The 25,129-nt window shown below is 32.2% G+C and overlaps 2 protein-coding genes across 8 annotated transcripts in view; one reads left to right on the top strand and one right to left on the bottom strand.

The window, feature by feature from the left end:
• Window positions 1-4,476: 4,476 nt before the first annotated feature.
• On the top strand, window positions 4,477-7,201 carry LOC135130203 (open rectifier potassium channel protein 1). The gene is made up of 5 exons (XM_064057562.1): window positions 4,477-4,797; window positions 4,848-4,992; window positions 5,045-5,343; window positions 5,397-5,619; window positions 5,672-7,201. The coding sequence occupies exons 2-5, from the start codon at window positions 4,848-4,850 to the stop codon at window positions 7,066-7,068; spliced, it is 2,064 nt and encodes a 687-aa protein (XP_063913632.1). The 5' UTR covers window positions 4,477-4,797; the 3' UTR covers window positions 7,069-7,201.
• Window positions 7,202-17,648: 10,447 nt separating this feature from the next.
• Ip3k2 (Inositol 1,4,5-triphosphate kinase 2) overlaps window positions 17,649-25,129 on the bottom strand; it is a 94,748-nt gene continuing 87,267 nt past the window's right edge. For 6 of the 7 annotated variants that reach the window (XM_064057474.1, XM_064057481.1, XM_064057498.1 and 3 more), the window contains 4 exons: window positions 19,184-19,360; window positions 18,678-19,133; window positions 18,553-18,624; window positions 17,649-18,356 (listed from right to left, as the gene is read on the bottom strand). In XM_064057474.1, the coding sequence (XP_063913544.1) occupies window positions 18,072-18,356; window positions 18,553-18,624; window positions 18,678-19,133; window positions 19,184-19,360 (990 nt within the window). In that variant the 3' untranslated portion in view covers window positions 17,649-18,071. Of the gene's footprint in view, window positions 18,357-18,552; window positions 18,625-18,677; window positions 19,134-19,183; window positions 19,361-19,413; window positions 19,453-25,129 lie in introns of those variants that run through there. The other variant, XM_064057529.1, reaches the window with a different exon arrangement.

Raw genomic sequence — 25,129 nt, 5'->3', positions numbered from 1 at the left:
TTGTAAACGGTATAGGTAGTATACAATTAATGTGTTTAGGCCTGTCTTAAATTTTTTATTTCTTTTGTACAGCGTGTTAAATGTTTAATTATTCTTTTTATTACTTTTGCACTGATACTCCCACTTGCAATAAAAATAACAATAATAATAATTTGTGTCTTCCTTCAGATAACATGACATTAAAACATTGACATTTCGTGCTAGTTGAAAATAATTCAAGTTTATTTTACAATTCACATTTAATATATGCAAATGGTATTCTAGCGATAGAGCAATATAACTTTTACGTTTATTTTATAAAGTTTGTATTATGTTTTAAAGTTTAAAGTTTTCGTGTACATACCGTTTCGACCAACAGTGATATAGTATATTTCAAACAGATACAGAGATGTTTCAAACTCGACTTAATTTGTTCTGAAGGAAAACAGGTATGTAGTGAATAAATGTAAAACACACCGGGTTATTCCTGCAATAAATTTTAAAATTTCTGAACATTAGCTGCATTAAAATGATACAAAATCTGTGAAATTTGTTAATACGTGGGTATATATTATCTATTCATTTTTTTTTTATACTTCGCACCGACTTTGATATATGACGAAAATAGGCTCATAATGACTTACAACTTCAGTAAAATATGTACATACCCGTCGCAAAAAAAAACATTCATGAAAATTATTCTCCTCTTTTCATATGCAAATTTGGCTTGAATTTTCTATTCACACAAGATTGATTGCACCCCGGAAAAAACATCTTTCAGTTGACAATGAGCGCAATCAGACTAATTAATTTAAATTTTATTCAGCCATAACAAATGTTTGATTTGTGCCAATTTTTTATGTAAGTAAAAAACAATGGAATCCTTTAACGTAATTCCTGCCGACTATTACCAGATAAAGTAAATTCTGCACCTCGACCGATAATTAAGTGTAATAATACGAACAATGGTCTAAAAAATGACGTTAGACAAATTAGAACCTACCCACTCTACTGCACTCTTCGACTAAGCGATGTATTCATTTGTAACAAAAGACTGCTATATGGGCCGGTTTAAGTATGTACTATATGCTAAAACATAAAAATAACAGCAAAATTTCAAGGATTTTGTCCTGTTTTTAAGTTATATTAAAAAGTTAAAATGTTAAGGCATTTCGGCCATATTTAAGGTATTTTTAAAATAGTTCAAGTATACCTAAATAAAGATGGATTATTATAGTTTCCAATTGATTTAGTATTATTTAATCAACAACGAAAAGTGTCAAAATTTTCTAGAATAACTCTGTTGACATAAACAAAATCAAATTCTTTTATTTCTACTTTATTTCTAAGTTCTTCAGTTTTAATATCTCTCCGAAATATTTAAGACCATTCTTCATAGAATTCTATTATTTAACCTTCGCAATCACATAAGTGAAACCCAACGTGGATTTCTTAGTGGTCGCTCAACCAATTTGGACCCAAGATCTTTGATAATAAGCACCGAGTCGATGTAATCTGTACGGATTTTTCGAAAGTCTTCAACAAGCCGAGTCACGAGATCTTGCTGGTGAAGCTGCTGAATATTGGCATATCGGGTCATCTAGTTCAGCTAATTTATTTTTATTTGGCATCAAAATTTCAGCATATGAATCCGATAAAGTCTCGGTAACCTCTGGGGTTCACCAGGGGCGTACTTTAGGTCCTCTTCTTTTGCGTATTTTTATTAACGATTGTCAAAGATATTAAATTTGAAGTTTTGATGGGCATGCAGAGAACTTTTAGATTTTGCGGCGTATTTCATCTGTAAGTTATTTTCCGAAACTCCAGGAAGATATTAACGGCTTTCTGGGTGAATGTACAATGAAACCAAAACAACACGGAACTATTTCCTGGCGTTCCAGCTGATGTTAATGGTGTCTTTCGGTATATAAGTGGAATATTGTACCTTTTTAACAAAGAACAATAGTAAAGCAATTTTATACGAATATGACGAATTTTCAAATACCTTAATAAAAGCTGGTCCACTTGATTTCAGTAATTTCAATATTCATTGTCCGAATTTAAGTACATTGGAACAACTGGAAACGGATTAAAAAATACACTTCTTAGAACAACACACTATAGAAATGAAATATTTTTTTATTTAAATTTTATTGGTACTTTTTTCTTGTCTGGAATTTAGATTTTGATTATGGGTATGTTGGAAAAATTTTTTTTTTTTGGTATAGGGGACAATTAAAATGAGAACACACTCTTTTTTTGTGCGACACTTTCGTCTATTTTTTGAAATCATAAACATAATCAGGCTATAAAAATTGATATAAACAATCATTTCCTAAAAGACATTTAACCTCAAAATTTACTGAACAAAAATTTTTTTCCAGGGTTATCTTACAATGTATTCCATTTCTAACTTCCTAATTTTCAAAAATTAATATGTTGCTTTTACAGATACAGTAGGATTTATAATTCATAGTTTGATATTAGTGTAAAATTTTATCTAATTATTATTAGAATTTTTAGGAATAACAGGCAATGTGGGCAGCGGTCTCGGAATAAATTTTATTCTCCAAATAAATATAAACCACCGTGAAATTAGCTAATTAAATAAATACATTTAATTAAATTTATTCCCCGACACCTATTTCTTAAATAATACTGAAATGCATATATAATATACCATGAAATTACCTGTTTTTTAATCTATAATCTTTCACTTGGTAAGGGGAAAGAAACCTATAAAACACCTATTAACCTGAATTCTAATATAGCAAAAGCTCCTTCCGGAGTTGGTCATAATGGTTCACATTAAATGGTGGATGTGTGTCATTATAAAGCTTTGTATAAAATGTTTTGAACGTCTTCATAAAAGACTTTTGAAAAATGACATAAGGTAGCAAGGTTTTTTCCGCAAATTTAATAAGTATATCTGTCCTAACCCCCCTCTTCATCACTCAACTTTTCGATTTCAAACTGAGTTATGAAGCCTAATTTAATTATACCTAATTTTAGTGGTTATTAAAATTTTGTACCTAAAAAATCAAATTGTTCTGAACAAACCCATATGATTTTGTTCAGTAAATCTTTATTATAACTGATATTTTTTGTGTAGAATTTCTTTAATTATAACTATTTTTAATAATTATACAAACTATTGAATCTGGACTATTTTTTATTATAACACATTTATTTTTGACATTCGTTTAATTATAACTTTTTTGTGTTTATAAAAACTATAGATTTTGAACTTAAAAATCAAATTGTCAGTCAACGCAGCTTTATGAGCTGAAGACGAATTTTAGCTTTTTTAATATACCTTAAAAATAGGTTTGACATTTTAACTTTTTTAATATACAGGACAAAATCCTTAAAATTTTAACTTTTATATTAAACTGGCCCATATAATACAAATTTTAAAAAAAATTCGAAATGCCTTGAAATGATTTGCTTTTTGATACTAGCCCGAAAAAAGGAGAAAGTTTTTAAAAAGTTAGCTTTTTTAAATATACAAACAGGACAAATCCTTGAAATATTTGCTTTTTAAACTAGTTTCAAAAACAAGTTAAAATACCTTACAAAAGTGTGTTGTGCACTGAGCAGGCCCATATAATAGTCAAAAGAATTTCTTTTACTATATTTGTTGTTATTTCGCAAGTCTAGCTGGCCTCTCTTACGTGTGTATTGATACCAAGGCTCTAGCACATAAAATATGATTTTTACGGGAACAATGAAGAAGGCAGCAATAACCTAATACAATGATTTTGTGTTTTTTACTTATGGAAAATACTGATAGTTATCTAATCTGCAGTAGTACTTAAATTAAGTAATGTAAGTGCATTCGCAGGCGCAAATATCGATATTGACGTCGAAATCGAATATTTTATTAAGATGATCGAGGTGTTAATTTATTGATCGATTTTGCAATGTAATTAATACACAAAATTCCAATATAGTCAGGATTAAATCGATGGATCGATTTACAAGGTAACAAGAAAATTTCGAAACTATCGCGCAACAGCGATTTCTCTACCACCATCCACAGCAATACAACAATCAGCGAGTAATCGATGTCTTGTTAGCGCCTAATTTACAAAAAAACCGGCAATTTATTATAGGAGGAGCGTGAATCGTTTCAGTCAACATTGCCTCATTGTGAACTTCATCGGTAATTTTTCATTCGCGTGAAGCATGTTTTTTTAAAAATTCTCCGGTACTTGCATGGGTGCATGCACCCATTAAGATTCCGGCAAATTTGTCATAATAGCAGCTATGATGTTCGGTTTGGAACTCAATTAAACGATTAACATAAAATTCACATAATTCTTCTCGACAAATATTCCAATTAATGCACGTGATTCCAACGCGTTTCAAAATAGTTCTGACCGACCTGATTGGAGATAAATGGAAGAAAAGCGAATTTTCGCTTTCCGCGGTCGTGGGTAATTTTCAAGTGGCCCCCTCCTGTTCACTCCATATCGTACATATGACTTTTGTTAGACAAGGACAGCTATACATAATGGATAAATGTTTCGAAAAGTTCACACTTTACTGGTCGACTATCAAGAAATCAGTTCATCACACGGTACTATCGTGTGTGTTCTCGTCAAAAAGCATGAAGGATAATAGAGTACGAAGCCGCACCTTAAAACTCGCCCTTCATTGTAATCGAAACTCGATCGATTTGTAACGACTGCCCCGAGTGTGTTTGGTGGAAGTTGTTAATTTGAGAAACAAGTGGATAATCACTATATTAAACGGCGGATAGCACCACTAAACTTACATTGTTATTAATACAGTTTACGTGATTTGCATTTAAAGGTAAGTGGAGAAGTGCACATCTGAACGCATTTGATTAGTGTTCTTTGTAGATGATGTCCAAAAAGCAGTGGTTTGTGGTACTGTGCATTTTCATCGTCTATCTCCTGTTGGGGGCTGCGATCTTCCATATTATTGAATCCGATGAAGAAAGGGAAAGAAATCTCATCGACTTACGTCTCAGGGATGACTTGAGCGGTAATATTTACAGTCAAAATCTTTATCCTCGCCACTGAATAAAAAATTGCAGATAAAATTGACAAGTTATTTGACAAATTTGACAAAAACGTGGTCAATGAGAGGAAATTTCGAGACCAGTTACAAGATTATTGTGGTAAATCGTTCCGCAAGAATGGCGAGCCTCCACGGGAAGTCTGGGACTACTATCATTCCGTATTCTTTGTCATTACCGTCGTTAGTACCATCGGATACGGAAACTTGGCACCGACGACTATGTTTACACGCATCTTCATGATCTTCTACGGACTTATAGGAATACCAATGAATGGTATAGTTATGGTAACGCTCGGAACATTCTTCGGGCGATCGGTTAGTATAACTCCATAATTAAAAATCCTAGACTCACTATAGTTTTCTTCTAGTTTACAAAACTTTATCAACGTTGGAAAACTTCTAAAATGCAGTACGACACCACACGATTAGGTCTAATCAGTCAAATCGTACTCTATTTGGTCCCTGGTTTCACCTTCTTCATTTTCCTTCCATCATCCTTTATGGTTTTATTCGAAAACTGGGAACTCGACGTAGCTGTTTACTATTGTTTTGTTACACTAACTACAATAGGTTTCGGCGACTACGTTGCAGGTACACATGAAAAACAAACTAATTTGCATACATTAATTTATTTATTTTGCAGGCGTCGAAAACGTTAATGACTTCCAACCAGTTTACTACTGGATGTACAAAGTTTTTTTACTAGTTTGGGTGATCGGAGGTCTTGGATACGTAGTTATGATCCTTGGATTCATAACACAAGCTTTACAAAGCAAAAAAATGCAGGCCATCGAGCAAATCATAAAGCAGAATATCAAGAAAACGCCTGTACGCATTCGTGAAGAACTTCGTGGTTTGCTGCAAGAATTCCTCTTTATGAAAGTTAAACGCGTCTACAAAGGAGAATTTGACTACATTCCTTCACGTCTTGAGAGGAGTCAAAGCTGTCCAGACCTGAACATTTACCGCAATAATAATTCTCCAACAACAGCAAGAAAACGTGCCTTATCTGAGTGCCCTCACCACTTCATGTTCCAACCCATACAATCGGATACAAATCTAGATTATCAGACAGATCGAGATTCTTACCAAGCTTCTGATGAGTACATGCAACAAAGTGATCTCTTGATGAAAGTTGTGGATGCACTTAGTATACTGGACGATCAAAACGACTTAGGTGACAGCAGGGGCTATGACGGAATTTCAGAAACGGACATCTTGGCAAGCGAAAGGTACGGTAGTAAATGGTCTCTAAAGAGCCAGAATTTGTCTCCACCCAAACCAAAAGTTCCGAGAAGACGTGCAGTTAGTGATATTAGAGTTCCATCAATGCACAAAGTAGAAGCTCATCAAGATGTCAGCTGGTACGCTCCAAACCCCCCAGACAACTATCAGTCATTCCTCGAAAGACAGCGCACCTTCTCGGTGCCGTCTTCAGAAACAGAGAAACCCCCACCAAACTTTATAACTCGTATCAAAAACAAGTTTATCTCAACCAAAGACGACAAGCATTTGGACGTTGAGCAGAACACACGAAGATCCAGCATCTTTACTCCAGCTGAAGACCGCTATCTTCGTCAGACTAACAGAGGGCGAGCTTCAGTTTTATCCGTTCAGCAACAAGAAGCTGTGTTGGAACAGACCTCGATTGCTGATCTAATTAGAGCATTTGCTGCTCTAACAGTTCCTGAGACAATGTTACCAAACTCTGAAAGTCCTAAGCGAAAATTAGGAACTGCAGGTTTAACTCCTCCAAAAACCTCTCCACCCAGAATGAGAAGAGTGGGTATTCGACCGAACTTGCAGACTCGTAGGACTTCTTTGATGCCTGATTCTCACGTTGTGCAAAATGAAAGGAGAAGGTTGTCATTAAGGCCAGTGGAGGAGAATTTGTTGGCACCTCCACCATATTCAGCAAGAGAAGCTGACGAAGTAAATCGTCCTACGAGAAGATTCTCGAGGATTTTGAATGTGCCCAGTATCAGTATTAGTCCTGTGCAAAGACAGGTGAATAAAAGAGAGAATAAAGACGAATCGTGAATCGTGACCTCCACCGGGTCTATAAAGTATTAAAAAATGTTGAGTGCTCAAACTCTTATTGCTGTGATTAGAAGTGTTTGTTGTCCTATCTTTGTTTATATTGAATTTTAATAAAAATTATTTATTGTTTTAACTGTTGCGTTATATAAAATGGGTTATCATTCACGTGTTATTGAACAGATAACTGAGAAGTTGTTGTGTGGTTTTATAGAGAGTAATTTTTTATTTATGAATATTTATAGATCTTTTTAGATAATTAATCCAGTTCATAGCAACAAACATAACCAACGCCAACGCTAAAAAAAGTAAACTCCTTAAGTACTATGTATTTATCAGCTTGACTTAAAGTTTAGGAAACTTTTAAATGAAAAAAGGTTGAAATAACTCTTAAACATAACTACTTCTATGACTAAATTGAATTATTTTATTGCAACCCGGTTTTTGTATGTTAAACCTAATCTAAAGAGCTTGCAAAAGCCATGGGTGTGACAACTTTTTCTGTTCCATATTCGAAGGAAGAAATTTTTCTAAAATTTTACAAAATTATGGAAACATGAGAGGAACTCCTAATGTTTACTTCCCGAGCATAACCTAAAGAAGTGATAGGGTCCATCCAGCGAATGCCTAATTTCATGTTCTCCCTACGTTTCATAATCCAACAATATAAAAAATAGGTCCCTCGTTTCTGTTCAATAAACTCTGAAACTATCAAATTGATAGTTGTGAAATGCTTCATATATTTTAGGAATATCGTGTAGATGGTAAAACGCTAACCAAAATTTACTTCAAAAATTTTTGTTTAAGAATCCATCATTATATTTATACAATTTAACTTATAAACTACATAACGGAATACTCTGAAATCTTGCAAACATTTTAAGGTTATCGTCGGTATGGTAAATCGCTAATCAAAATTTATCTCAAAATTTTGTTGCATAAATCTTATCTAAGATATCCAAAATATTGTGAGTCTGTCCTTGTGGTTTATCAATACATACATATTAGTTTAGAATTGCTTATACAGGGTGACAGAAAAAAATTAATGAATGAAGCAGTTTCTTTCACTGACTAAATCAAAAATGAAATACTTATGCACTTTATGATTTTGAAATTTTGGCAATATAGTACTGAGCTTCAATAACAAAAACATGTCCAAAAGAAGTTATACAAATCATGAATGGATACTAAACGAAACAAAAAAAAATAGTAGTCTTACTTAAACAGTACCTAATATTAAAATGTATAGTAGTCATGTCGAAGAAACAAAAATGAATTTTTCAAGACACTTGTCACATTATCATTGATAATTTGTACTAGGATAAGGCTGATGCAACCTTTCGACAATATTTCATTTTTATCAACACTTAATTACGATCAGATATTCAATTTTTGATATTGGAAGCTTTCGCATATTTTCAGTTTTATCGGATTTTTGGGCAAATTTCTGCCACAAATATATAGAATTTCGAGAAAATTTGATAAAAAATTGTTGTTTTTTGTGCCGTTTAATTAGAAATTTCAAAATTTATTCTCGAAAAAACATTTCTTTATCGCGACGAAATGAAGAGGTGCTCTTATGCTTTAGGTTTTATATTTTTCTTATAGCTCAAATTTAATGTGTTGATGATCTTCTGGTTATTATGAAATGAAAAAGAAAAAAATCATTAAAAGGAATAAATTTTTCATCTAGTAAAAATTTAGTGACATTCGAGTATTAGAATAGTGAAACAGAGAATATTATTATTATGTTATTAATATATTAAAGCGTTCGGGCAGAAAGAAAGTCTGATATGCTAGCCCCATATCACGTAAGGGAAAGTAATGTGCGTCGTACACTTGACTCGAATATCAGTGTCGATTCAAATAGGACAGTGTCTTTGGGTAGTCTACTTGTGTCTACTCATCCAAAGCCCCATTAATTGTAAATTTCTGCCTGAGATAGTGCGAAATTTGACCTTACTGAGTTTTACAAGATGGTTCCTTGTACGTATAATGAGAGGAAACAGGTGTCTGTCTAATTGAGAAGTCAATTTTATGCAAAGCTTGAAAGATAGTAAAGAGATCACCTCTCTTTCGCCTCTCAAAAGGAAAACAAAGATTCATCCATACAAGTCTTTTATAGTATGGTGGCCGATTTCTGCTGTATGGAATTGTAGTTGTCCGCCTTTGGAACGATTCCAGACATATTATATGTTACTGTAGTACTGAAGAGCAAACACAATTTAAATTTAAACAGAAGCCTCATAAAGGTTTTACATAATTTTGAAAATACTACAGGAGTTGTCTTAGTAACTTTTACTTAGAAGAAACGGTATTTTGGTTACCTTCTTCGTCACACACACGACTTAGTTTGACCACGATAAATCGCTGTTAATGATAACACCTAGAGTGAACGTAAAATTCTGTACTGAACAACCTAATAGTGCCCATAAAATATATGGATGTCTAGAGTTTTTATTACCAATATATAAAATAGTACACTTATCTAAGTTTAACGGAAGTTACATGTCTCTGGACCAGTTATAAATGGCATGAATATCTTGCCTTAAATTCGGAAAATTACTGCCTTTGTCGTACGTCTTAATGTTATCACGTATAGCAAATGACCATATGAGCATATGTTTTAGCTCGGCAATGAAAAGTAATGGACCAAGTACTGAGTAACTCATAATATTAGTGGTTTTACAAAATGAAGAAGCTTATGTAGAAGACGATGCTTTGTAAGTTTATGAAATGCTTGGGAAAAATCGAGATAGATGATATCAAGAGTCCAGTCAGATAAACAACAAAGAGGATTTGACTGAACCGATTTCCCATGCAAAAACCCATGCTGTTTCGGTAGGATAAGATACTGATCTAACAAGAACTTACACATTTGGTTATAAATTATAGACTCCATGACTTTAACTACAGTACAGAACACAAGAACCACATCACTTTCAGGCAAATCAGTACAAGGACACTTGAGAACGTATCGGCGAAGACGTCGGCAAATATATGGCTATTGTCCACTATATTGCCAGAGTTATTTCTAGGCTACAAAGACCCACCAAGACCCAACAAGTCCTTAGACTCAGCAATTCGCGTTTCATATGCAGTTCTTGTCGCCCTCATAGTTGCCGTAAGTTGATTCGAAAACGTTCTATGGGCTACATTAAAATTTTGCTCTCAATCCAAGGTTTCTTTGACGACCTTTTACTTGTTACAGTGTTAGTATATTCGGCGACCTTATCATGAATAGTACTTTTAAATGCATTTCAATCATCACTGACTGCATGCTTAGAAAATATAGTTTCCCAATCAAGTTCGATTAAATTGTGACCTAAAGATTTAAAGTCTATACACGTCCTCCTAATTCAAACGGTTCTAATGTAAGGTTTAAAACTAATCTGTAGGTCAATTTTTAAGGTAACGTGATCTGACTTACCATGGGCTTAAATAACCAAAATTTACAATTGAGTTGTCGACTACAGAGATTATTATTAAATCAAGTAAAAAGGGAGTTTGATTTGATATGTACTTCGTAGATTTCAACACCACGAGTATTGTAGGACTGACAAGAGTCTAGGGGTCTTAAAATATCAGGCATAGTAAAGTCGCTAAAGATAAAAGATTTCTCGTTTATGGTAGCTATTCGTAATGTTCGCGATAGAATCAACTAAAATTTTGTCGTCATCGATTTGAGATGAAGGAGACATACACAACCCAAAACGAAAATAATATACTTAGTAGATAATGTGAGAAACAAGGCCTGAATACCACATTAACCGATCGATGGCGGAATGGCCTGAAAATTTGACAATACATAACTGAACATTATATTCAAACGCCACCTCTTTTTAATCAACACGAACATGTCGAAAACATTATACTTTCATACATTTCTAAAAAAAAAAAATCAACAACTTCAGTTAGGAGGCGGTTATCTAGTTTTTTAATAGCAGGTTTATCGTGTGGTGAAGATAAATCAATAATAATTATATCGACGCTATTATTCGTTTGACAATCTTTGCTTGAATCACTGTCAATTACATTAGTTTCGAGATTCTTTCCTTTTTTAATTGTTCGTTGTACTTTCCCTTAGATTAGATATAATTATGTAATAAAATGAACAGTACACCCCATTGACATCGTTAGCATAAGTATACGTATCGTCGTATCAAGCTCAAAATGTTCCTTTCACCCATAGCTTTATTCATAAATTCTACAATCTCGTCGTAACTTAAGTGGGTACTGATCTGTGTTATTCAATACCTTTAATTGGAAGAAGTGAATCTGATCTTGATGAATTTTGCAAGAATTCGTTTTTGCCTTTTTCAGTTCGTGGCTGTTATCTTTAGTAGAATTTCCTGTTAAATGGAGCGGCGAAATCTCATGACATAAATCGTCGATACAAACATTGTTTTTGCCCAGAAACAGCTGCTAATGTTACTATAGGTATGTAAGAGAAATTTGAGGTCTGCTGACTCTGTGCCGTCTGATTTTGGACAATCATTTGCAAAGTGTCCAGTCGTTTTGTACTTAAAACAAACATCATCAAGAGAGAGAAAAATGTGATCATTAGTTTTATTGTATTTATATTGTCACATCTGTCTACGAAAACTAAGAATGTGCGCATAGTCAATATTTTGCATTCTCTCCGTTAGAAAGAACATCGCTGATCCAGTTAATTAATCGACCCACAGTCACATCTGTGTCTTCAAATTTAATCATGGCATGGTGTGCTCTACAATTATTCTATCAACTAATTCTTTAGAACTAAGGCTATTGCAGTAGCGACCTTAAGATATTTTGAAGGCAAATCGAAATTTTTTTTGGGATAACAATATTATCTATTGCTAATAAATTTGCACCGCAATAAGAACTATTGCACATATAGAATGTGTAAAATGTTTGCAAAAATCAAAACACAAAAAAACAACCTAGAGAGAACATTACGGCTTTGCCTAAGTGGCGTGAAAAGGATCCAGTTAAAACAAAATACTCTGTAAATATTTAGTCCAGAGCAAAAAAATATATATAAAACACAGCAAATGAAGTATTAAAGATACACTTAATACTTAATATACCTTTCAAAACCCGGATGCTCTCAATCACCAAATGTGTGCGTCACTCACTTTGATTATTATTTATTTGTTTTTTAACTTTCGCAAAAAATAATGTACTGAAACTGACTATTTCACAATTGATTGTTGACCATAATTTTTACAAATAAAAAAGTATTTATCATCATTCTTCAAAAACGAACTAAGGGACTTGTGAGTCTGATTCTTCAATACCGTTTTCCTTTTTCGTAAAATCTAACTATGAACAAAAAACACATGTTTATTACGTTTATTTAGTTAATTCTGGGACTAAGTAAATAAATTCTGATGTTGACAAAAAAAACATTGAATAAATAATATTGTTTCATTCCCTTATCTTTTACGAAATGAATCAATAATTAAAATATTTATGCCAATGCAAAGCTGTGTCAAGTGCAATTGATACTGATAATTTAAAGATTTAATAAATACAAATAAAGACGGATTGCGTTATATCTTATATCCCTCTTTTCTTGCCACATACACCTGAAGCTTTCTTGAAGAACAATCCATTTCTTTAAATGAGATCACATCATGTACCTTGATGCATAACATCATACTCGTTTTGGATATAGCCCAATTAGTATTGTGAAGGTTATGATATAATACGATTAGTTGTAAATCCCCCGTTTATAAGCGTTATATCATTTATCATTTCCAAACAATTTTGTCTTATATCAAGAACATTTTTAGTTTGTTTTGAGATAATAGGAAAGAATACTTGAAACTTCTGCTAAAATCAAAATGTCTTATTTTCAGTTTTTTCCTGTTATTTTTATTACTACTATCAGCAAAAGTTAAAGCAAACCTTATGGAACTAGCATACAAAGAATATCGGTACATGTATTCCCATCAAAAACTTTCTGACGTCATGTTAAAAAGTATTAAATAAGATTAGAAACACTATACGAATTGATATACATGTAGTGTTTATTGTAATGCAGAAACGACAGAAGTTTCCACTAAGCTTAGCAATGTATTCGTGCTGATCTAAGACGACTGCTTGTTATATTACCTTTATATATCATTGCGCGTACAGTTTCAACATCAGTATCTTCACGGAAAAAAGTGAAAGCGCTGTAATATTCGTTTCAAGCTTTTTATAACATTTTGTTTTACTTTAAAACTTACGTTAAGCAACCTGACTTTCAAAAATGTCAAAATAATTGTTTGTTTATTTTTTAGATATGTTTTATCACAATTTGTTTCAAAGATATTATCATTATCAAGAATGGTGTATTTAGTAGTTTCACTATTATAAACTTTTCCATTTGACTGTAATGCAGTTAGTTCCAACTAGGCATATACTACATATAGGTACACAATTTTAAAATTGTTGTTAAAAAAAATAAAACCGATATAGATTTCTTACTATTAAATAGATTACTTTTTACTCCATCTGTCTTTTACTGAACAACTTCGCAGCGGCCTGTATATACCCGATGATCTTATATTAATGGAGCTAGTTAATTTATTTTTTAATTAGGTATTAAATTATTTACATCATAAGTGGGTAACTAATTCCACAATACATCGCAAGTTTTAGTCTGTACTTTTTAATTTTTGTTAGTGATCTGATTGGGTAAGGGTTAATTGTCGGAGTTCAGTCTCCGTCTAAGTTTAATCATCCATAATCAGACAAGAGTGTCAAAATGTATCAGGTTTTAAAATTAACAACCTTATCAAAGGTTGTTTCTACTATGGATCGAATTTATCATTATTTATGAAATCTGACTTTAGTAACACACTGTATTCGCATCCTCGAAATTACAAAAAATAATTTACATAGATTGAGACATTTAGGTTTTTGGTGATAATCTACGTCTCAGATCATGATCATATGTTACGTAAAATAGATGAAGCTATATTAACTTAGAGGAATATAAGTTAGCTTATGTAAGGGTCCAAAGATCTTATCTTGTTCACCAACATAGCTTCTTACTTTTCACATGATTTGCAAACTACCGTTGTAAGATTAGATTAACGATTATTATTTCCTGTTAAACATGTCATTCACTATAATGGAACGGCGCCAGTAATCACTCATTTTTACGTTTTATATTATCTGTTAACTAAAACGAAGGTCTACTCAAAATATCAACCATTCTAAGCGTGTTTTGATGAAAAATGTCTGGTAAATATTTTCTACAATACGTATCTTGTTAGAATGCTATCGAAAACATGATAATCTACTTTCAATGCACCATGCAGTCCGTAATGACCCCATCGAACACAATAAATAAGTACTTAGTAAGTAAACATAAATAAACAAACCTTCGCTTTATCCAGTAAAATAAAAAAATAAATAAAACTTATATCATAAATTGTCGCGTCAGATTTAATGAAATTGCGAAAATGTTAGATAAAGTATCATTCTTATTATATATCTTAAGTATAATTACCCCCTGATTTTGATTTTCCGTAGTTTTCCGTAATCGAAAGTTCTATTACTCACATAGTAACAAACTTGGTATCTAAACAAAGATATAAACTAATGTAAGGCGTATATTTTATGACATTGTAGAGTAGTTACTCAGAAAGACACATACAAATTTTTCATCTTATTGTGCGTTAAAGAAAGTTAATCATAAACAGTTGTTAAGAAGAACACGCTCAAGTTAGACATTCTGGAAAACTCTTGGAGTGAATGGCATGGCATGGGAACTTTCATGTATTCGCTGCTATAAATTTGATAAAAGATGATATTAGATGAATTACAACAAATCGGTATTTCAGTATTTGTTTATCAAAAAGTTTCGACTTTACATATAAGAACCACTTCATACTTTTTTATTACTCCTATGACTCAATAAATAGCAAAGGAAAGTATCAAGTATGCAAGAGTCAATAATTTACTACACAGCGTAAGTATGCGAGAACTAACAGAAGAGTTTTGAACCCGTTGAGATTGCTGCGTACGAACTATGGTACATAATAAATTTGTTCTACACACTCAAGTCTATAAATTTGAAAATTATTCTCCATTTTATTTCACTAGCATTGCATTTTTTAAACTTTAAAGGTCATTTACCTTTGCTTATTATAGTATTTGAACTACAAGCGATGTTTTTCTGTAAACAACTAAAACTCTGCTTGCAGCAGCTTTGCTGTTCATAAATTTACTTCTTTCTGGTATTATGTATTTATCTTTATCTCAGTGTCCAAATAACCATCAATTTTTTAAAGGCTACAAGTCAGTTACCTTTTTTTCTATAATATTGTTGACATATTTCCGAATATCATTTTTTCATTTTTGTGCCTTACTACTCATTACGCTTATGAGTCACGAAGATCATACCCGCAAAGAATCCAATGACGTCGTCGATCACATTGAAGTTAGATGTATGACCGATACGTTCCTAATGTACTAAAAAAGAGGACAAAGGTGAAGTGGAAACAATATTTCTTTAACAATTAGCTTGTCATGTAATCAGAAGTGGAAGTAAGAACGAACATCCAGTCTTTCTTAAGTCATTAATGATTTTAAATTGTCGCTTTGTATGTTCTTTGAAAAGCAGGTTCTTCAGAACTATTATCTATATGAAGACACTTAAGTAAGTTTTTTCGTTTGACCGTTTTATCTTTGAAAGTACGTATTCATGTGGCTACTGCGCAACTGGTACTTCATTAGCGCATGACAACGATTTTTTTAACGAGCTGTTGCCGAGTTAAAATAAAATCATTGGCACGGGTCAGAGTTAAAAAAGGCAATAATTGAAAGGTATTTTAACAAAGAAATATTGTTAAGAAATGTTATTTATTTAAAAGTTTAACAGTTTGTTCATTGTTTTGGCAATTCATACAGACAAATTATGAGAGAGTAGCTCTGAATTCATAGTGCTTTTCATTCACAAACCTAACAAGGGATGTAGGGCAAAAGTACCGGAGACTATTTTCTTTGCTCTCAAAGCTATACTAGTTCTTACAACAAGACTTCTCAAAATGTGAGCAAATTTCAAGGATCACAACTTTCCAGTGTAGTTAGTTGAGATCACAACCCTCATAAAATGTTGTTTACGTTACATGCTTACAACTTCCATGGCAGATGAAAATATCACAAGCGATGGGTTGTAATTATAAATACAAAATCACAGTAATAAGTGGAAATGCATTGATAAATTCAAAGACGAAAATAAAAAAAAATGTTTTAATTAAAAATCGTTTTTAGTGTCTGCATTGTCAGAACGGGGAAGATTTGCTGGTCGGTAAGAGAAGTGCTAAACCACACTGTTAAAGTAAACTTTTAAGTTGCATGTATCCTTGACTTCGTTTATTTTGAAAAAAGAATCATTATTGATACTTTGTAGGTCTAAAATGCATTAAAATAAAGTATCAATTTGCATTTTTGGTGAAGTGGTTATGTATGGTATGCATGTTTGCTGTCAGTAAATCTATTTTTGATATATCTTCACACTACATTCATACAAGGTGTATGCATAAATCAACACAAATTATTATTATTTAATAATAAGGCTACTAATTTGTTTCAGCTTGTGATACATTTAAACTAGTATAAAGCAGATTTTGACCATGCACTTAAGCCATATGACTAACACCATCCCATTAGTACGTGATTTGAACAAGTTTGTGTACATACTTGACTACGTACATATCTTAAACATTGTAAAGTAAGTCTCCGCTGCATACTTGTTTTTTTTAATTTGTTACATGCAGTGATCTAAAAGGCAAGATATGTTTATCTGATATTCGAAAACTGAAAATAAATAAAAGAAAAAGTTACGAATTTAGAATTTTACTGAATAACTGAAATACTTTTTTCTAAGGCAATGGTTTATTTATGCCACCTAATGAGACTACTGTACTGTAAAGTTGATGTCCAACAATCCTTGTCGTCCTTGGTTTGTGCATCTCGTCTTCATGTTTACCATTACCATTCCATTTTCATCCATTCCCGACTTTTTTTACTCCACCAGAATGTAGCAGGCTTGTTTTCTTTTGTTACTTGCTAAATGATTTCCTAATGTGTAGTCCGTAGTCCTTAATATTAGTGGTTCAGTTGTGATTTTGGCCTTATTAGATAATATTATTGTACTGTGGGTTTTTTCTACAACGCAATATATAAGTTTTTAGAAAAAATAAGGCATCTGCGCTCTGTGTTTGAAGAACAAAATTTCTGTTCCCAAATTATCAATTTCAAAGTAGTACAGAAATCACAAGTCACAAGTTCACTGGTAATTACATATTATGGTGTCGTAGTGTTAAATTTGGATTAATGCTTAGTTATTTTTTTTTTGGGGGGGTTGATCTCATCTAGATTCACCCACCACGTAGCTTTCAAACAATTGTAACTATTTTTGACCTAAATTATTTCTTCGTGGCTGCTTCACAAAAGGTGACGTACGATTTTACTGTTCTTATGCATACCTACATGTACATATAAAACAATGTGACAACTGTGCCACAATATTTATTGTACAGATGATTTTTTGACTGTGTAGTACAATTATCTTATTAATTTATTAAGTAAACACATAATACGTATATAGTAATATATTTTGTATGTAAGTATGAAAATATATGATTGTGAAAACAATGAATAATCAATAAGCCTAAAAGAGTCTTAGACTAACTCTTGGGGTCATTTACAAAGGAAGTTACACTATACGTTATTGGGTCAAAATCCCAATCTAAACAGGATTTACGAATCATTATCGTAGGTACGTACATCAGTGCATTGTGTCATTGCTTAAACGACATTATCTTATTGCAAATGGTAATAATTATTACAGTAAAAAATGCAATACATTGTGGCAACTCTCAACAACTAAAATTATATAAATTAAAAATAAATAATACCATTTCATACATTTACAATTAAGATAACCGTCAATTATTAACAAAAATTCTCGACTAGCTCAAGAATCGCAACCTATATTTTTCTTCAATGAGATCCTCCAGTCAGGTATTTTCTTCGTTTTCTTTCGGTCGTTCGACAATTTCAGGTGGATCTGGAAGTGTCAAAGGCGGTGAAATAGCAACAGGTTGTTGTTCCAACATGGTCATAAATATCGAAATGAGATTGTTTACACCTATAAGATAACCATCTTCATGGTTCCCCACCTTCCATTTAGAACCATGTGTGATTTTTACGTCCTCTGGTAATTTAATAGTTTTGGCAAAGTCAATCAACCACACATTGGCGTTGTACCGATCGTGAACGAACAACAAAGAACTTCCAATAACCTGAAAAAACAACATTTGTATAATAAATTATGTTCTCTGAGAGACCACATTTCACTTAGATATATTGAGTACCGACACGATTTTCTGTATGTTGGTTTGATAAATTGTGACACTATAACGTAAATCTATTTTAATTGCTTGCAGTTGCACTTAGTTCATGTGTTTAACGGCTACACAGACATTTTAATCAACCTACCTCGTGATTACTGAAAAACTGAGACGTTTCCAGAGTAGCTTTAACAGCTTTCAATCTTTGAATATATTTAGGCTAAAATGAGGTACTGATTAGAGTCAAAACTTAAAAAAGGGTTAAAATCTTACCACAGCGTGTGGAAAACCGTCCGTAAAATCTTGAAAAGCCTTCGTTATTTGTTCCTTCGACTTCGTTGTTTTGAAATCTTTGCTTGAAGTACCATCTGCCTTCCGAATACCTTCTATTCGAAACCCTAAAGTCGCTGTCGATGAGATTGTTTCCCTCCACACCATATATCGAGGTTTGGTTACTCCTTTCAGCCTGTGTTCTTCTTCAGTTGGTGCATTCGAATCAATCTGACACATTTTTTCATACATGTCTTTCCGTAATTTAGGCTTCTCCTTAGCTTTGGCTAATTCCTCTTCTAGATACGTCCTCACACCAATTTTACAATCCATAACACACGGAGACACAAAATCGCCCAGTAAGTCTTGCAGTTGAATATACGAACATTCACCATCGTCACTCGCTACCAAGCCCTTGTACTCGGGAACATACGGTCTTAATACATCCTTCATTAATACCTACAAACCGATGATTAAAACAGTTCAATTATCCTCGGCAGATGCTTTACTTTAAAACACTTTTCTTCTTTGGGGCATAGTTTCTTGAGTATCGTTCCTTGGTCAGGTCCCGCTTTGAAGTTGCCCTGGTGGCCTGCGAGTTGTACCCATGGATACCTTTGTTTTTTGTACGTTTGAAAGAAGGGGGTCCACTGGACAATGTTGCGTAATTTTCGCCATCCAGATGGCTGCAACAAAAAACGTAATGAATATTTAAAGGTTTATGAAGGAGAGATGTAACTTTTTTGTACTTGAAAGACGACATGGTCACTTCTCGCTAATTAATGCAAAAAAATATTGGAACACCGCAAATTAGAGGAGGTGTTGACGTCAATGGGTTATCGAATCAGACCTCAAGTTCCGCTCGCGTCGGCAGGCAGGAAAATGCTAGTAGATTGCGATATTTTTCACCCGGGAAGTCTAGGAGATATATTATTGAAAGCGGTGATTTGCAACTAATCGATAAATGAGCGGACATGTGGTTTGTTTTTAATTTAATTGGCAAAATTATAAAGAATTGAGATAGAAACTGACGTAGAAGCGATTATCAACTTTACAAAAACCACTTCTGTAGCATGTATTTACCATTAACCTAATAAAGTAAGTAAACTTGAGCTATTCCCGTATTGCCTTGATTTATTCTAATTAAAAATTTTTGTCTGCAAATTACACAAGAAGGTGCTGAAGTTTTTTGAAAACATACCAAAAACGTATATTGCAGAAGATGTTTGTTTATTAGACGATTTGATTTCGGTAATAGAAAATACTCTTTCAGAAAAAACGGAAAAACTGTTGAGTGTCGTACTTTAGATTTGAAGACCAAAACAATTTTCAACTATTACGCATCTAATAAATGTTTGCTAGGAAACAATTTAATATAAGTAGACCATTTAGAGAAAATGTACAGTCATCGGTTTCGACCAATCACAATAGAAGGAAATATAAATTAAAACCATTACCTTTAAAGCTGCATATTTGCAATTGGAAAAAAGTGCAAAAAATAACATTTGCTTTGGTCTCCTGTTTAGAATTTTATTTTTTGCTATCAATTACACGCCAGAAGATGTAAGTATAAAGTGTGGAATTTCTGACTGATAAATGATAATCTAAAACTAAAGTTCGTACTTTGGTCTAAGTTGGGTAGTTTTTACAGTCACTTCTATCTCACAGATTATGTAATTATTTCACCTATGTTATAAAAAGTGTTTGTTAAATAAATTATAAAACATTTTACAAGGCAACTTACACAGGTTTGGTACTGGAAATAAACTCTTCTATATTTTTCATTTTATGGAAATTAATCTACGTCTTTAGTTGGTGTTACAAGACGTACTGGACAAAAATGATCCTCTCATTAGAGTTAGACAAACAAGCTATATTTCCCGTCCCCGTTTACGTACAACAGGGTACAAAAGACACCTGATTATACAACTGGAAGATTTTTGTTGATGTCACGCCAGATTATCTTCCAGAATCACACTTTAATGGACAGTGATAACACAGTCCTGCGTTATTCTCCAAGTGTGTCATTGTCGAAACCACGTTCTAATTTCTAGTTCGTCATTTTTAAACCGACTTGATAAATCACAATAAAAGTGTACAATCTTCCAATATTTACTCCAATTATCAAACTCAAGGAACTTATCGCTATCATATCAATGCTATTACGAAAAAATCACCAGGTAAACAAACACCAAAACCCGTATCAACATTTCAAGTAAATGATATGTCGTTGACGTCAGTGTACGTCGCTGGTATTGTATGCAAGGTAAAAACGCACTTTCCCTTGAAAAATAACCCGAAAATCCCAACCCACTTTAACATTGAAATGACGCACGCAAAACCCGCATACGACAATATTACTTATTATTTTGCAAAGCCGAGATCTGGTGTATGCAATCGTTTATTTCTCGTCATGAAATGCATTTGGTACTTCTTTGCGTCATCACTATTGTGTGTCGACAACGTGACGTTGGGCAGTTTTTTCAGCCAGACAAATTAAAAACGTCCAAAAGAGAGGCACGACAGTGACGTCAAATAAACTGAAATTCCAATTAGGGATTTCATAATTTTATTGAAACGGGTAACTGCGGTGTCATGTTTGGCATGTGTTTATTTGTTTTCAAATATGAAGGCTTTTACGTGTTGATGAAGTCATAAACAGTGGTAAAAGATAAGGAATGAAATTTAAATAGAACATAGAGATATGATTATGGGTTTTTTATTTACTTTTCGATACTTATGACAATGTCAGGAAGGAATTCCACTTAGCTTTCTGGGTAAAGAAAACACATTTAATTAAAAATGTGGTGATCTGTCTAAGTCAAGCAGGAATTAACTGATAACAAATAAAAGCAAATTATTTTAAAACTGGGTAAATCAAAGGGTAAACGGTTGCCCCGAATTTTCCAAGGTAAAATTTGGTATTCAACAAAAAAATTCACATAGATATAATGTATTACAATAGTATTATAACAGATTAGTAAATGTCACAAATTCAAAAAAATTTCAAACTAGCGGTGTTAACTTGAAAAACTGTTTTGAATAATTTTTTAACTTGCACAGTACATTTACTATTACGCTAGTTAACATTTTTTTTGCATCGATAAAATTAATGCCTGATAACACTGATTTACAAGTTTTAGTCAAGTTTTATATGTAAAGATGAAGATAACAAAAAAAAGTTTTAATTAATACGAAGTTTGATTATAACATATTTTTTTATAATATTTTGTAAAAACACCGTTCATAAATACGTAGTAAATATCATAAATATTTATATTTATTATTATATGGTCAGGTTAAATTAGATAGAGCAGTACCATTAACTTATTTACTGAAATGACAAACAGTTACAAATAAGTATTGATTGACTAGCAAAAAAATGGTTTCATACTACTACTAATTTTAATGTAGCTTAAAAAATTAATTAAGCCTTCATAATAAAATAGTGTAAAATTTTTGAATTTTTTTTCGTTATAACGAAACAAAATAATAGAGTTATTTTTTTGGGTACTATTCCCCAGCATTTTTGAATTATTATGCCAAGTAAATGCTTTAACGTGACGTAGAAGCCACAAAAGATGTAAATACCAGTAAATAATTTAATTAATAAAACTGACTTTGCAAATATGCAATTAAAGAACATAAAGTGTGCACTTATTAATTATTATTTCACTATTTCAACACAACATTTTTTTAACAATAGCGTAATGTACATAATAGTAAACAACCTAACATTAAAATAAGTAATTTTAACATGTTGTGTACTTAAAATTTTCTTTGACTAAGCGATAAAGTCAAGTTTGACGTCAGTAGACACAGAAACAATTATAAACCGATTTGCCCCTGGCTTATCTAACCACAGATGTTTGTAATTTTTTTTAAAATACATTTTTAATCCGACCCTGCAGTTTAGTATTTTTCCAAGTGACAGTTATAATGACGTTGTTTGGTAAATACTAGTTATCTTGTTGCTTTAACTCAATTTGTTGCGATGATTTCGCATTATCCACATTATATTTTTTGAATGACAGAAATTCCACCGAAATCAAAGTCCGAAACGAAAAGATGTGGAATCCCAATCCAAAGTTCAAAGAATCGTAAAAATGTGACGTCTGTCGATTGGTAGAAAGGTCGCTTCGCCAAAATTGTAACGTCTACAAACTTGTCGCAACATAGATATTTTATGATAAATGTAACGATAAGAATTTTTTTGTTCATTATTTACCATGCGTAAAGAGTAAGTTTGCCGTGATATATAAGGAAAATACGTTATAGTTATTATAATGAATTTCTTCAGAAATGGAATGTACTATTTTGTATGCGGCATTTGTTGTTATTTTAATTTGTTGTAAATACCTATAAATATTTTCTTTATGAGTCAAAGAGCGAGCGTACGCAATAGATATTACTAACATTTTCTTGTCAATAAATATAGTGTGGTGAATAAGAGTATAGAAGTTCCACAACATATATGTAAATACTATGACGTTTTATTCAAGCTAAATAGTAATAATTAGTATAAAATTAATTTAATTAATACTTGAAAATATGTATATAGAACGAAATAAATAAATAAATTACACTTAACCTTGCGACCTAATTATTGAGAGGTGTCATAGTACAAAAATCATGAGTTTCTTGGTGACTGCTTTTTATTAAAATAGCACGTTAAATATTTAAAAACTTTTTAACACTATGAGTGTTATTTTTAACGTAAGATAAAATAACCTTTCAGTAAATATTAATAAAAAAGTGTGTCAACATTATCCAAAATACTCATATAATACAACGTCATATTATTAAGTAGTGAGGGTCTGTGTTTGTGTAAAATTTCTTGGGTCAAACAAAATTTAACTACGTGATTCGTTACTGAGTTAAAGTGTACTTAACTTTTGTCACAAAAGTAACATGGGCTACGTACAAAAATGTCTTTATGACTATCTCCATTGACAGTTGACTGTTTTTACTACCACAGGAATGCCTTGTTTTTCTAACCGCCTTTAGATACTTTTGTCAATAAAATATGGATTGGGTAAGATACAGAATTATCTTCTCTAAGTATCTTTATCGTTGCAAATATATCTACTGTTTATTTTGTGTGTAACTGGAAAGTATTTCTTTGAACTTTACAACCCTTTTGGTTTACGACTACAACCAAACGCAATAAAACAGTTTCGTTGTAATTCGCAAATTACTGTGATTGTTTTAAGATACTGCATAATAGAAATGATTACATGATACAAACCTTATTTGAAATTATAGTGAACTTAACCATTTACTGTGGAATTTATTACGCGAAAGTGTAAAAATTAGTTTTAAAATAAAGTTCACTTTAGTTACCAACATTTCTCACTAAATAGAGATATCAAAAATAATGTCCAACGTAAAATTTTGAACTATTGCTTGGTAAATATAATATAAATATATAATATAAATTTTAAGTCATAGTTATTTTTAAAATTGTATAATATTAGCAGCATGACCGTTAGAACTGTGAGTAAATTAGATCAATAGATCAAAACTGAAAACGTTGTATGTAATTAATTATCATGCTTTAAATTAATGGAACGTCACCTAAGGAAAGGAAATCTACTTTGATCAGAAGTAGAGCAAAGGGGTCAACCCTCATAATAACTATGCAGTAACACTTATACTGTCTCTGCGAGAAATCATCCTTTGCTAATTCAGTAGAGTCTCAAACGGAAGTCTCCATTTTTGCCTTTATTACACAATATAAAAGGTTTGCACGTGATTCATTATTCAATTTAACAAATAAAACGGTGGTCTAGATCAAAATTTAAAAAAATGTTATAAAACTCAACCCCCATTAATCTTGACGAACTGCATAGGAAGATTTTCAAACAATATCTACTATTTTTAGCAAAACGAAAATTAGTCTCTACAGAATTTTGGTTTCTCTGTCTTAAAATTAGCAACCTCTAAATCTTTCGAATCTTAACGTTTTGATTCCCTTACGAAATTACATTATTGGATTTATATAAATATTTGAAACCAAGTCGACATAATATATACAGGATTTAAAGAATTCCTGTTTGAAATGTTCACAAACATAATCATAAATATTTAGAAATAAAATCAACATCACGTGAATAAAACTTTCAAAATTCTTGGCTAAAAGTCCAAACATATATTAAATAGCGTGGTATTCTTCATTGACAAACATAAAACAAACTTCTAAACGGTAGCATTTCTTAACGGTTGTCTGCTATTAATAAGGTAAACTATTTCATTTTATAAGGCAGACTTCATAATTCAAGCAAAGACACATCATTATGGCATAACTGCTCCGTAATGCAAGTGTAAGTTCCGGTCACGCTATAAATATTTACAGCGCGTTCTGATACTACCAGTATTTATGGTGGAATTCATGGCCAAATGAAAAATTGTTTAAAATCCGTACTTAGCACCCGGAAATTAGGGAAAAAGGGCAA

This window comes from Zophobas morio, unplaced genomic scaffold (genome assembly GCF_036711695.1).
Source record: "Zophobas morio isolate AGI-343-1 ecotype UQ-CSIRO unplaced genomic scaffold, CSIRO_AGI_Zmor_V1 ptg000002l, whole genome shotgun sequence".
NCBI classification, from domain to species: Eukaryota; Metazoa; Arthropoda; class Insecta; order Coleoptera; family Tenebrionidae; genus Zophobas; species Zophobas morio.
Note: the sequence above shows the minus strand (reverse complement) of the source record. Positions and strands in the feature narration are given on the sequence as shown.